This window comes from Simochromis diagramma, unplaced genomic scaffold, assembly GCF_900408965.1.
Source record: "Simochromis diagramma unplaced genomic scaffold, fSimDia1.1 OVJJ01000091.1, whole genome shotgun sequence".
Taxonomy (NCBI): domain Eukaryota; kingdom Metazoa; phylum Chordata; class Actinopteri; order Cichliformes; family Cichlidae; genus Simochromis; species Simochromis diagramma.
Window position 1 is genome coordinate 1421198 of NW_024386901.1, and position 13814 is coordinate 1435011.

A 13814-nucleotide genomic window follows, 5' to 3' on the forward strand; every position below is an offset into this window, starting at 1 on the left:
CTGAGATAGCAGCCCTGCAAATGAACACAGAAATATAGAGGAGCTAGCATGTGCCATTTCTCAAAATATCAAGCATGTGTCAAACGTTCAAACCAGCAGAAGGAAAGCATTTAGACAAAAACAAATTGCCAGTTGGCACCGCAGCCGCACCTATGCCCATCCCCTCACAATCTAGAAATACATGTTTCTTTTTCTGTTTGCAATTACATCACTTTCACTTTGTGTGACATTACTGTCTTTGAATCTTTGTGGTATTTTAAATAAAGATGATCTACATTCATTATTTGGAATGATGATCAACATGGACTTCCCCATCACTGAACAGCTGTGTCCTCCCCACAGGTTTGGAAGACTACATGAGCCGATATAGTGAAAATATAACAAGAATTCTGTCTTCCTTGGGGCCTGTGCCGGACTTCTGTGGTGAAGCAGCCAAGAGCGTCATTAATGTAAGTGTGATGGTTACAGAGTTGTGTTTACAGTGAAACGTTCTCTCAATAAATACACTCACTTATGATGTAGTGTATATATATATATATATATATATATATATATATATATATATATATATATATATATATGAGAAATAAGCAAAGCAAGACATGTGAATGGCAGGAAATGTTTCTCCATTATCTGTATGTATCATTAAGCATTAATGGTGCCTTCACAGATGTTATGCACACCAACAGGTTTTGATTATGTGTGTGTTCTTAAATTGTTATTTTTCTCTTTAGCTACACAGAATTTAGTGTCTGTGATTTCCAAAAAGTATTTCAGTTTTTGGTTCAAGGAGCACTTTTCCACCTTGGACCAGAGAAGCTGTCTAAATTTCTGGATTTTGCGTGCTGCAGCATCAGAATTTGGTTTTCCAGCATGTCACAAAGCTCAGATCATCTCAAGCTGGTTTCTTGAACATGACATTGAGTTCACTGTGCTTAAATGACCTCCACAGTCACCAGATCTCAATCCAAGAGAAGACCTGTGGGATGTGGTAAAAGGGGACATAGATAGATGTGCTGCTGACAATCTGCAGTAATTGTGTGATGCTGTCATGTCAGTATGGACCATAATATCTGGTTAGTGTTTCGATACAGTGAAAAAGAGGGTCCTTGTTTTTCAGAGGTGTTCTTGAGACCTTGCAGTGTTTTAATAAAGTGCCACCTGAGCCCCCAAAGAGCAATTCAGTATTCAATAGGCTCCCAAGATTTTTTTAAATAAATAAAAAAATGTGTGTTAATTCAGATCAAAGACACGGAATGTCTATATTAATATACATATCTTAATTTATTATTTTCTTCATTATTTATTGTGTGTTTAGTTCTGGATGACTGAAATTCAGCAGTTTCTACTCACCTCTGAGCCATAAAGCTTTCTCCTAAGTAGAAATTAATTGGTCACATGCTGTCACAAGCGGTTAATATGTTAGCCACAGAAGGTCATCTTGTAAGGACACCCTGAGCTGGAGCATTAAATAGTTTAAGGTGGACTCGTTTGCCTTCTGTGATCACGAGAACAAGGGCAGCACTGCATGCACATTGATCTGTGCAAGTGTCGGCCCTGGATGTCACTGTTTCAAAGCTAAGACGTTATTAAAAGATTATGATAAATGGCCTGTATTTGTATAGCGCTTTACTTAGTCCCTAAGGACCCCAAAGCACTTTACACATTCAGTCATCCACCCATTCACACACACATTCACACACAGGTGATGGCAAGCTACATTGTAGCCACAGCCACCCTGAGGCGCACTGACAGAGGCGAGGCTGCCGGATACTAGTGCCACTGGGCCCTCTGACCACCACCAGTAGGCAACGGGTGAAGTGTCTTGCCCAAGGACACAACGACCGAGACTGTCGGAGCCGGGGCTCGAACCGGCAACCTTCCGATTACGAGACGAACTGCCAACTATTGAGCCAGGATCGCCCCAAAAGGATATTTAGTTTAGCTTTACGGCTGAGAAGCTTTATTTTAAAATGAACCTACTGTTAAAAATTAGAGACTGTTCATTTTTTCTCAGTGAGCAAACATACAAATTCAGCAATTGAGCAAATAGTTATTTCCCCCACTAGACATGCCCGAAGTCCTAGATGGCAACCATTCCACTTTGCTCACCTAGCTTTTCCTTCTGTGCCGTCCACAGGAGATGTACGAGCTCATTCCCTGTGACCAGCAGCATCTGGCAGCCAGGCAGGAGAGGAGGGACCAGTTCCTCATGCGTCTGGCCAAGCTGAAGAAGGACTAATAAGCTCAGGGTCCAAACTCAAGAAAAACAACTTAATTAGGTAGAAATGTGATTGTTGAGTTCAACATGTAATGAAGACCTTTTTTTCTTTAAACAGGCATACCTTGACTGAAAAACAGCACTTTTTAAAAATGAGTAATGATCAATCTTCCTTATATGATGAGTACTAGCAGTATTAGAACATAACTCTGGATTGCTACTCCTTATGAATACAATTTTAACCGGTCTTTTGTTTTTTCTAAATCTACAGCACGTTTTAACTTTTACTCTACATCTTGGTTACAAAACCGACTGTGGTAAAATGTGAAAAACAATGATCTCATTCAGCCACATTAATGGTCTCTTGTGTAAACAAATTTCTTGAAAATGTGAATCAGTGTTTTGATTAATAAAAAAGAACACAATAACGCATTTATGTAATTGTTTTGATAGCCACACAACAGAAAGAGATGAGTGTTTTTGTGATCCTGATAATGAGGAGAAATTAAATAATGACATTTCACTACATATTTCTGGGCTGAGTGCTCTCTGCTGACTGCCACCATGTGCTCGCATAATTGTGACGGGTAAGTTCCCAAATCATAAGGAAACACATCAGGAGGGCTGTGAAAGATTTAAATTTCACACTGATATAGGTCCAGTAGTGACAACCATACATCACACTCTGGGTGTTCTAGTGCAGGTTTGTGGCTCTATAAACTGAAATATTGTATTTATATTGTAAATATTTTATATATATATATGTATGTGTGTGTGGGCGGCGGAGGGCTCCCTTTTGTTATTATTAGGTGAAGTCACATTAACATTAAATGCGTGCGTAAAATTTAATTAGAGACTAATAACCCTGCTGGTTGGCCCCACCTCGAGCTTGGCCCCTCCCTCCCAGTTTGCAGGAGGGATGATGGATAATCGGTGTGCGCCTCACTCACTACTTATAGACAAGACAAGTCGAGTCTGTCCCAAACCAGCCAAACCGATTCTACTGAGACGCACAGAAGAGAACAGGACTGATTGTTTCCCCAGCTTGGTGGAAGCTTAAAAAAATCTGTTTAGGATAAACTCCACAAAAACAGGTGAGTTTAATTTCAATTCGATCTGCTAATGCCACCACAATATTCTGCACAAAAAAGTGAAAATATATTTTAGAAATAATGTGTCGAATTTAGATATTTTAAAGTGTTAGCTCCTTGAATGATCTGTTATGCAGCAGCTGCTTATTTAACCTGTGGGCCCCTTCAGTCTGAGTGCAGTTGGTTTAAGCTGGCAGAGGTAGACGCTGGTCTTCCCAATACTTTTCTGTATACTGTCAGAATGAGTTTGAGGCTCTTATTTTCAGGGAAACGAGTGGTTGTGTATTTTTAGATTTTTGTGGAAAAAATATTATTTTTTTAAAACTACAAATACATATTTTTTCATTTTGCTTGCAACATTATTTGGCTGCTAAAATGCCCTTTAATTGCATTAAAACCATAGATCCATACAGTTTGCTTTCCCGTCCGCTTTTTGACTCTGTAATGCCAACTCTGTTATACACCTTGTCATGTGTAGCCAGAAATGTAACCTTTCAGCCCTTTAAAAATTATTTAAAATCCCACAAGTCATCCACAATATATGCATCTGAAAAATAATGATAATTTTCTAATTACACACACACTCGCACCTTTTTAACAACATAAATATGCCATAAAACAAGGCCTCCAGCAGGTGTATTTCTCCAACACTCTTTTTCTAGCCTTTTAACTTTCTGCTGAATTCCACAGGTTGTCTCAGCTTCCGGACTCCTTTTGGCCGCAATGAGTTGGGGGGCTCTCTACGCCCAGCTAGGTGGCGTCAACAAGCACTCCACCAGCCTGGGGAAGATCTGGCTTTCTGTCCTTTTCATCTTCCGCATCACGATTCTGGTCCTGGCTGCAGAGAGCGTCTGGGGGGACGAGCAGTCAGACTTTACGTGCAACACGCAGCAGCCCGGCTGCAAAAACGTCTGCTACGACCACTTCTTCCCCGTGTCGCACATCCGCCTGTGGTGCCTGCAGCTGATCTTTGTATCCACGCCGGCCCTGCTGGTGGCCATGCACGTCGCCTACAGAAAACGGGGTGATAAGAGGAACATGCTGGCCTCCAATGGCACTGAAAAGATGACAGATACTGAGCTGCAGACGCTAAAGAGGAGGCGTCTGCCCATTACAGGCACTCTGTGGTGGACCTACACCTGCAGCTTGTTTTTCCGGCTCATCTTTGAGGGGGGGTTTATGTATGCGCTCTACTTTGTCTACGACGGCTTCCAGATGCCCCGGCTGGTGAAGTGCGAGCAGTGGCCTTGCCCCAACAAGGTGGACTGTTTCATCTCCAGGCCAACTGAAAAGACCGTCTTCACCATCTTCATGGTGGCTTCATCTGCCATCTGCATGGTGCTGAATGTGGCCGAGCTCTTCTACCTCATTGTAAAGGCGGTCATGAGATGCATGACAAGGTCCAGCAGGAGGAAACACACTTACCCAGACAGCGTGACACGGGATAACAAGAAGAATGAAATGCTGCTGTCTTCTTCCACAGATTCATCCAGCAACAAGACCATGTGTTAGAGACAAGAGAAAGGTGTATACTGTAAATCCAACCTCACGAGTTGTGTCTACGTCTTGGTTACTGGGATTTGTCTCACGAGATAGTGAAACAGCTTTGGAGTCTGTATAGCTGGGGTTGACTGTAAGGACCTGACTGAGTTCTCCGAACAAACACATTGCCAGATAGTAACGTAAAGAGTAAAACAAGTGTCAAACACTGAGTGGTTGCAACCATTTTACTGTCCACAGTTGAAATTTGCTTGAACGTGGCGAAATCTGCCTGAAAAATGAGCCTACACTGACATCTAGTGGTGACAGTGGACCCTTAACGAGCACAAACGCCTTCACAACAGCCTGAGTGATCGATTTATCCGAGGAGAACAAATGAAGTTTTGAGAAGAGAAGCAGAGTATGTTTAGCTTTTAGCTGATGTTTGATTTCAAATGAGATTGATTTTAAGTTCACAGTACCTGATGTGATTACGCTTAATGAACAAGTCTGATTTTTCTGTTTTAGAATGAAATCACTGATCTTCGCTGTTTGATCAACTTCATAGGTTCTTTTTTTGGGGGGGTTGTAAATGTTTCTTTACATGTGTTAGACGACAAAAATTTTCACACGTGCATACCATTTCATTCAAAAATATGAAGAACGTATATGTTTGTACTGTATCAGATGGTTTTTCATCTACTGCCAGCAAGTTCAAGAATCCCCCTGAACAGATCATGCTGCACACATGTGAATTATTTTCTGTGAAACTGAATTCCAGACTGGATCTAATGTAAAAGAAGGCTGAAACCAGTGACGTGACACAGGAGTTATGATACTGTGTACTCTTTTAGGTGTTAGGATTTCATGTTTTTCAAGTTTATAGGGTGTAGGTTTAATTTACTTTGACCATTTCACATTCAGATAGGGTTCCTCCTCATTCACCTTGTGACTTCCAATCCTGCTTTTTTGGAAACACCAGAAGTCGCTCAGCCCCAGATCTGCTCCTGTGTTATTTGAACTTGCATTGTTTTTCTTGCAGTGTGTACTGACCCCAGCTGGCTGTATCAGCTTTCAGCATGTGCCTTATTTTAGCCACCAGACTAATCACTGCTAGGCACCGTGGCCGTGAAAATGTCTTTGTCCTTCTTCCATCCAGGAATAGCCGAGCGGGATCAGTCAGACTGTTCCAAAGTGTTGGTTAGACGTGTCGATTCCACCATAATTAAAAAGAAACCACAGTGAGCTGTATACTGATGTTACATAAGTGATGCAGCTGGGACCAAAACTAGTCTGTGTGCCTGCTCTGCACTGACCTTTGACTTCTAGCTTTCTGTAACAAGCCTAATGACATTTTCTGATGCTACATTTTTTTTTTATAACAGCGATGTACTTCCTCTTGTTTTTATGGGATAATCCTGATTATTCCTATTTCAACATGTTGTTATTGTTATTATTATTATTAATACAGTTTCTATTAGTCTGCCTTTAAAAGCAAACTGCACACTAATGAGCAAACAGCTTTCTAAGAAGAAATGATTAAATCTGACATTTTTTTTATTATTATTATTTCACTTGCACTTTGATCCTTCAACTTGTTTTGCTCTATGAGACTTTTTTTTTTTTTTTTTTTACATTTTTTTTTAAATAAATCGGTAAAAACAGACCTGTGTGCATTATCATTTATGTGCAGTTTTATTTACTTTACTGAAATTTGGGATAAGTGGGGAATTTTTTTCCCACACCGGGAGAGAATCATCTTGCCTTACACTCTCTGTCTTCTCCTCCACATTTTGCTCTTTATAACCACATATCAGGTTTTTATTAAGTAACGTTTGACTTGGACAGATTGTAGTGTGTCCATAAGATCGGCTTTTTAAAGACCTCGCGGCTATGTTGCCTGCCTCCTAAAATGAGTAACTATTACTATTTTTAGCACCCGGGGGGTCATAATTTGGGAATGTTTCTAAACTTTTGGCAACTTTTTGCGCACGGTTTTGGGGAGGTTGGCAGGGGCGTGGTGTGGCCGGAGAGGCTGATGACTCTGTGGATTCACTCATGGATGGTCACGCAATGTGACAGCCCAGTCATGGCTGGAAATGAGCGGTAGCTCCGTTTAACCGAGCCTCATCTCTCCGACTCCGAGCCTCCTCCAGAAACTAACAACAAGAAAGAAAAAAGTTTCCCTTGCGCAAAGTAACAGAAGTTTGTGCATGAACGAGGTTGCGAGGCCCGCATTAAAAAAAACGTGAGGGGAAAAAAAAGTTTGTCGAGCTGTCAGAGAAGTGACAAGTTGAGTGTGGGTGGGGGGTGGATCAGGGACACAGAGGGAGGGTCGCTTCAGCCGCGGGAGGTCCACACCGCTTTTCAACGCACTCCAGTGATGGCACCAATGATGGCAGATGGATTTGCGTTTCGTGTTTAAGTATGACATCTCCGCTTTAAAGGTATGACGGATAAACACCACCGTGGCTATTTTCTTGCACTAAAAAGGGAGTACAGTAAATGAAGAACGGCATGTTATCAGGTAATTAAGAGTTGCTTCAGTTTTACCGAACAAGGGGGGAACAAAAAGGCTGTCAAAGCTTAAAAGGAGTCTGGGGACTCTGGCACACTCTGCATTGTCACTCTGGCAGGTAGGGCTTTGTATTTGAACCCGTCTGTTACATTTTTCACCATCTGACACAAATGCCACAAGTAGCTGTGGAGCTGAGGGGAGTGAGGTTTTATTATTCTTTTAAGTTTTTGCGGGTTTGTCACTAATAAGTCATCACAAGGTCACAAATGGAAAGCACGACTTTCTGATTCTCTGGGTGTAACTGCTGCAGTTTCCCCCAATAAGTTTATATTGATGCCAGATAAATGGAAACAGTGTTTAAAGAGCCTGACCGTTTTCTGAAACAGCCAGCAGTGTTTTAATTTTCCACCTGAAGATTTATTTTAATGTATTTCTTACAAAGTCTTGTGAAAGTTAACATGTTGTTTTTTCCTCTCTTCTAGGTGTCATACATATTGTGAACCCTAGTCGATGGATTTATTACCTTTAATACAAGAATATTTTAGTAAGTTTGCCCTCAAATGAGTGTGTGTGTGTGTGTGTGTGTGTGTGTGTGTGTGTGTGTGTGTGTGTGTGTGTGTGTGTGTGTGTGCGTTTACGCTGAATATGTTGCATGATTAGGGTTCAGTGTACACAACACTGTCTAAAAGGCCACGTGTTTGTCTTTAATAAGCCAGTCTCTGCATCTGAATTCGCTATACTTCAATATTAAAATGTAGTTTGAAACTTAAGCAGCTTAACTCTTTATCAAGCAAAAGAGCCAAACCCAAACGCTTTAACGATGTGAGGATGTGGTGCTGCTTGGTAAAGGCGTCGGGTTAGGACTGGGGAAATATACCAGCTATTTTCTAATACATAAGCAAATAATTGTGATTAACCAGAGAATAAATAATATAAATCACTGCTTTCTTCCCTTTTTAAAGTTTTTGAGTTAAAAATAATCTGTAATTTACCATAATATATCACACAGATATTATACTAGACTTAATAATTTTATTTTTTTAAATCTCTTTTTATTCTGGTGGTTTTATTATTACAGTTGCATTAGAGAGAGTGAGGGACGATGGTGTGTAGGATGTGTGTAGACAATGTCAGTTTTTGAGTGTGTGTGTGTGTGCGCGCCCTACTAGACCCCATCTCTGTTTTCGAACATCATAATGTTGATCTCAGCACATGCCTGCTGTGCAGTGGAGCGAGCAGGTGAGAGAGAAAGAGAGAGAGAAAGGGAGTGAACCAGGGTTGAGTGACAGAGGTGGCCTATATGGTATATGAGCTGCTAAGAAGCAGCTGCTATTGATCTGCTATCTATTTGTGATGTCTGAACTGGCAGATTTCTTTAAGGACCACTTTCTGCTAAGTGCTTACAAAACAAAATGTCAAGCTTTGCTCCACGTCCTTGCATCCTCTTCTCTGATTGCATGTGCAGTGTTTTAAATGTGAGGGTAAGCCCTTGACACCTGTTGCACTGACAAATGTTAAGCTGTTCTAAAAATCCTAAGCACCTCTTTAACTTCCACTCTCTCTGCTTATTTCTCCTCTTTTTGTTATTTGGCGCCCCTTTCCTTTTCCCCCACTCCAGCCTGTACTTTCTCCATAGGCTAATTCTTGAAGCATGGGCGACTGGAGCTTTCTGGGGCGGCTGTTGGAGAATGCTCAGGAGCACTCAACGGTCATCGGCAAAGTCTGGCTGACTGTCCTCTTCATCTTCAGGATCCTGGTGCTGGGGGCTGCGGCCGAAGAGGTCTGGGGTGACGAGCAGTCCGACTTCACGTGTAACACCCAGCAGCCCGGATGTGAGAACGTCTGCTATGACGAGGCCTTCCCCATCTCGCACATCCGCTTCTGGGTGCTGCAGATCATCTTCGTGTCCACGCCAACCCTCATCTACCTGGGCCACGTGCTGCACATCGTCCGAATGGAGGAAAAGCGGAAAGAAAAGGAGGAGGAGATGCGCAAGGCAAACAGGCTCCAAGAGGAGAAAGAACTCCTGTATAGAAATGGTGGCGATGTTGGAGGAGGAGGAGGAGGAGGCGGCAAAAAGGAGAAGCCGCCAATCAGGGACGAACATGGCAAAATCCGTATCAGAGGCGCGTTGCTGCGTACCTATGTGTTCAACATTATTTTCAAGACCCTGTTTGAAGTGGGATTCATTTTGGGCCAGTATTTTCTCTATGGCTTCCAGCTGAGGCCCCTGTACAAGTGTGCACGTTGGCCCTGCCCCAACACCGTTGACTGCTTCATATCGAGGCCCACTGAAAAGACTATTTTTATTATATTTATGCTTGTGGTGGCTTGCGTGTCTCTTTTGCTGAATTTGTTAGAGATCTATCACCTTGGATGGAAGAAAGTTAAACAGGGCATGACCAATGAGTATGCCCCTGAACGTGAGTCGCTGCGCCGCGTCGACATTGCAGAGCCTGAGTGTTTGGCCTCGGCCTCCAGAACTGCCCCATCCAGCCCCAGCTACCCTCCCAACTACACAGATGTGACGGCGGGCAGCGGGGCGTTCCTGCCGCCCATGGGTCCAGCCGCCGTGCCCTCGGCCGCAGAGTTCAAGATGGACGACCTTCAGCAGGAGGAGTCCCTCCAATCCTCCCCCTCTTCCCACTACTATATCAGCAACAACAACAACCACAGGCTGGCCACACAGCAGAACTGGGCCAACCTGGCAACCGAGCAGCAGACTCGGGAGATGAAGGCCACCTCCCCTCCACCTTCCTCTTCTTGTTCTGCCACCAGCAGCGACAATGAGCAGCACCAAAGCGTCAATGGTGCTCTGCTCCTACCCACCAGCAACACCACCAGTAACACCAACATCACCAACGCAACTGCCAACGCTGCCTCCAGTGGCAGCAGCCCTGGCGACGCCTCCAACGCAGGCAGCTGGGATGGAGGAAAGAGCGAGCACGACGAAGGCCACGTCACCACCACAGTGGAGATGCACGAGCCTCCGGTAATGGTCAGCACAGACCCTCGGCGGCTCAGTCGGGCCAGCAAGAGCAGCAGCATCAGGGCCAGGCCGAGTGATCTGGCTGTCTAAATGCATTCAGCCCTTTCATGTCCCTTAAAGCCCTCTTGAATAACATGCCACTATCCTCACCCCAAACCCAGACACAATCATGAACATGTAATAAGCAACAAAACAAACAAACAAACAAAACAAACCATGAGACAGGAAAGCAAGAAAGTCAAGAGAATGTTTAGGGCAAATGTGAAATGACTGAACCACTAGCTGTCGTTGATTTAGTGCAATCGGTGAGTTGCAGAGTAGTTGAGGCAAGGTTTGGTTTTTCTTGATTAATAGTCTATATTTATGCACACAATATGTGACCATGCACTTCTACAAAGTCAGGAGCCTCCGGTAACAGCAATGGATGGAGTGAAGGACATTGTGATCTATTAATTTTACATGAAAATGGACACATCTCACCAACATGTTTGATTTGGGGAAAGGGGATCTTCTGGTGTTTCTCTATTTTTTTCCTTTTTGTTGAGCCGCGAGGACTAATTATTCCAAATGGAAATGGTCATTGAAGACTGGTGACTGGAAATTTTGAATATTTTTATCTGGAGGAAACAGAGATAGCTGATGTTAATGCACAGGGCACCAAATGTGGGCAACTTGATCATAAATCTCAGTCCACATTTTTATCTGTTTTCATTGTCAAACTTGCAGCACAAACGTGCACGGTGTGCTGCACGGCATGTCGGGAGACCCGGAAGCCATTCTGCGCTTCCTGAATTTTACTGACTTGACTTATTTGTCGTGTTGAGAGTAATTCATCCTCAATGCATTTGTACATGACGTTACATGTATTGTGTTCTGTGTAGTTGTGCATGCCAGCATGTGTAGCCCTACAACTCACCGATTCACTGACATATTTGCGTGGCAAAGTAGGCTAGCTAGGTTCTACCCATGATCCTTTTAAAAAAGAAAAACAAAAGTTATAATGACATGGAACAGATAGGACGTTACTTTGGAAACTTTCAAAGGGTCCTGGGATTAAAGAAAAATAAGTGAAGCGTGGACAGGATATGGGTTAAAAATGCTGGTACGTCTTTCTTGCTATGTCCAGAGTACATCTGGGTCTCTCTGAACGCCGCATTGCCAGTAAACCGGGCACAAAAACAAGGAAAGTAGGAGTCCCTTACGCCTCCCTCTGTCAGTGTTACCTTTAGTCAACATATCTGAAAAGAAAAATGCTCTCAGCGAACTGCACAAATATAAGATAATGCCTTCAAAGTCTATAAAAAAATGCATGCATGCCACTAAGTGGTACAAAAAAAACTTTATTAAGATTTACCTTGTAAATTCAAACGCTCAGCCTCCCAGAGCTCCAGAGTTACGTTTGTAACCATTTTTGTAAGATTGTCGGCAAACATTTCGGCCCTCAAACCCACTCCCACCTTTTTAAAAAACAGAAATCCCCCACACCTAAAGATTGAGAGCAACTTTGGTCATTTTCTTTTACACTGAATTGAATTTTACTCATAAATTGCATACTTGTAGTAGTCAGTTTGTGATTGCAAAACAGCTATGACTTTAAAAAAAAAAAGAAAAAAGAAAAAAAGACAAGGTGACTGGCGTTGGGCGTCTCAGAACGCCGCAGGGTGCAGTCAGCCTCGACTGCTTCTATTTTGTTGTGTTCATCTTGATTCTTAGAGACCTTTAGAAACCCAAACTTTTAAACTGAACTCATCATTAGCCGCAGTCCTCTGTTCCTGTTATGTCTTTGTGCTGTTTGGTTTTGTCCACAACCCAGGCACTCACTTTCAAAAAGCTTTTTTAACTTTACATCAACAATAATCTGCTGTATTTCCTGTGAGTCCAACACCGGGGCAGAGTTCACACAGCAGCACTGTGTGAAAAGTTAACCATCTGCATTGGAGATATTGCACTGGTAGAGCATAACATCATAGCTGATTACTAATATGTCTGTAGGAACAGTACTTTTCAATGAGTTATTGTGTATTGGTTAATACACTGGAGTAGGAGCAGTGCAAAAAATGTTGTCTTTCCATTTGTCAGGGTGGTGGTGGTGGTGGTGGGGTTACAGAATGATGGCACAGTATGGTTTGAGATTCTCAGCGCCCACAGGAGTATCATGTGTGATACTGTATCTTACTTATTTAGCTTCTTTCAGCGCAAATAGAGACTCGAACAAGAGAATATATAAAATGCGTAGATTAAAGCTGCCCTTCCAAATCCATGGTTCCCATTCAAATGACAAAGACTTCTTTGATATCTGCATTTACAACTTGGTAGTTGGTAAAGATTTGCACATTTAGAAAACAAAACTACTTTTCTGCAGGGCTCATGTTGGTAGCAGTCGAGTGACAGGGAGAGAGCAAGACGCCAATCTTTATGATCCTCAAAGGGAAAAACATGTCTTAAACCAAAGCGCAGTCACTCTTCACAGAAAATGTATTATTAAAGATTTTATCTCAAGCTCAGATGATGATGAGAAAAAACAATACAGTGGCGGGAGAGAGAATAACAGCTGGGGTAATTTTCTGTTTGTTTACTCAGTATGTTCTCACAGAACTGTCGGGACTCTGGTTAGACGTCACATCAGATGGCTCCAATGTTGAGAGAATGTTAGCTGGGTAGCTGGCCCTTCCCTAACCCTGCATACAAAGCCCTGACAGGATGTTTTGTTCGAAGCCTGTGATCCCTGTGACTCCTCCAAACTCTCTCCTCTTATGTTTCATGCAGAGCATGATTTCTCTGGCTCGTCAGGGAGTCGGAACCATCTCACAATGCTCACAACAGCAACCTGTTTTCAGTGCTGTCTTAAATAAGAGAAGTGCCTTGTGTATGAATTATTTGTTTGTAAGAACAAGATGATGTAAATGTTCATTTACCTCAAATGTTTACAAAACTGTTACTAAATAAATTTTTTGTACCATATTTATTGCTCTTGTTTGCTTTACATGATGAATGAAATCAGAGCTGCAGGCTTCAGTCTTGGACTGGGGTCATGGAGTGACAGAAGCCGTGATTTGTCCTATTTTTAAGATGATAAAATACAAATAATTAATAAAATACTTCATAGAGTCGCTTTGTGCTTTTTAGGTTTCAATTTAAACACATTTATTCCAGTCTGTCAGAACAAATGAATCTGAAGATCACAATCAGAGAGCTAATTATTAGCTGTTTGTCCAAATGTAAAATCACTTCCAGAGGCCCATTTCCGAATTACCTTATGTAACATGAGGTTTTGATAATTCTTGGTTAACTTAGAGAAACTTGGAGAAACACTTTTTTCCAAACTTGGACAGAAATGTCTTGTCATAATGGGACAGACAGCAAAACTGGAACCCAATGTTAGACTTCGAGGTTTGAATTTTGGGGGAAAGATTTCACGAGATGTTTACTTGCTAGGTAAACTTCCAGGATTTTTGCCCTTCCACCCACCCCCTTTTTTAAATTTAAACCTGAACAACACAAAAGTCATAAGATGAC

General features: G+C 42.3%; 3 protein-coding genes across 5 annotated transcripts in view; all 3 read left to right on the forward strand.

The window, feature by feature from the left end:
- Window positions 1-2649, forward strand: part of cryl1 (crystallin, lambda 1) — a 31043-nt gene extending 28394 nt beyond the window's left edge. For both annotated transcript variants that reach the window (XM_040034692.1, XM_040034691.1), the window contains exons 8-9: window positions 343-449; window positions 2141-2649. In XM_040034692.1, coding sequence (XP_039890626.1) covers window positions 343-449; window positions 2141-2242 — 209 coding nt within the window. In that variant the 3' untranslated portion in view covers window positions 2243-2649. The remainder of the gene's footprint in view (window positions 1-342; window positions 450-2140) is intronic.
- Window positions 2650-2777: 128 nt separating this feature from the next.
- On the forward strand, window positions 2778-5690 carry gjb8 (gap junction protein beta 8). The gene is made up of 2 exons (XM_040034694.1): window positions 2778-3315; window positions 4003-5690. Exon 2 carries the CDS (start codon window positions 4036-4038, stop codon window positions 4822-4824), a length of 789 nt encoding a protein of 262 aa, XP_039890628.1. The 5' UTR covers window positions 2778-3315; window positions 4003-4035; the 3' UTR covers window positions 4825-5690.
- Window positions 5691-6569: 879 nt separating this feature from the next.
- Window positions 6570-13814, forward strand: gja3 (gap junction protein, alpha 3). 2 transcript variants are annotated; one of them, XM_040034671.1, is made up of 3 exons: window positions 6570-7318; window positions 7792-7853; window positions 8928-13814. In XM_040034671.1, exon 3 carries the CDS (start codon window positions 8961-8963, stop codon window positions 10386-10388), a length of 1428 nt encoding a protein of 475 aa, XP_039890605.1. In that variant the 5' UTR covers window positions 6570-7318; window positions 7792-7853; window positions 8928-8960; the 3' UTR covers window positions 10389-13814. The 2 variants fall into 2 exon arrangements, with proteins under 2 accessions (XP_039890605.1, XP_039890606.1); XM_040034672.1 differs by having other exon boundaries at window positions 6570-7238.

What these genes read in the sequence shown, in the direction of transcription:
- gjb8 (XM_040034694.1), top strand. Translation starts at nt 4,036, where the DNA reads ATGAGTTGGGGGGCTCTCTACGCCCAGCTAGGTGGCGTCAACAAGCAC.
- gja3 (XM_040034671.1), top strand. Translation starts at nt 8,961, where the DNA reads ATGGGCGACTGGAGCTTTCTGGGGCGGCTGTTGGAGAATGCTCAGGAG.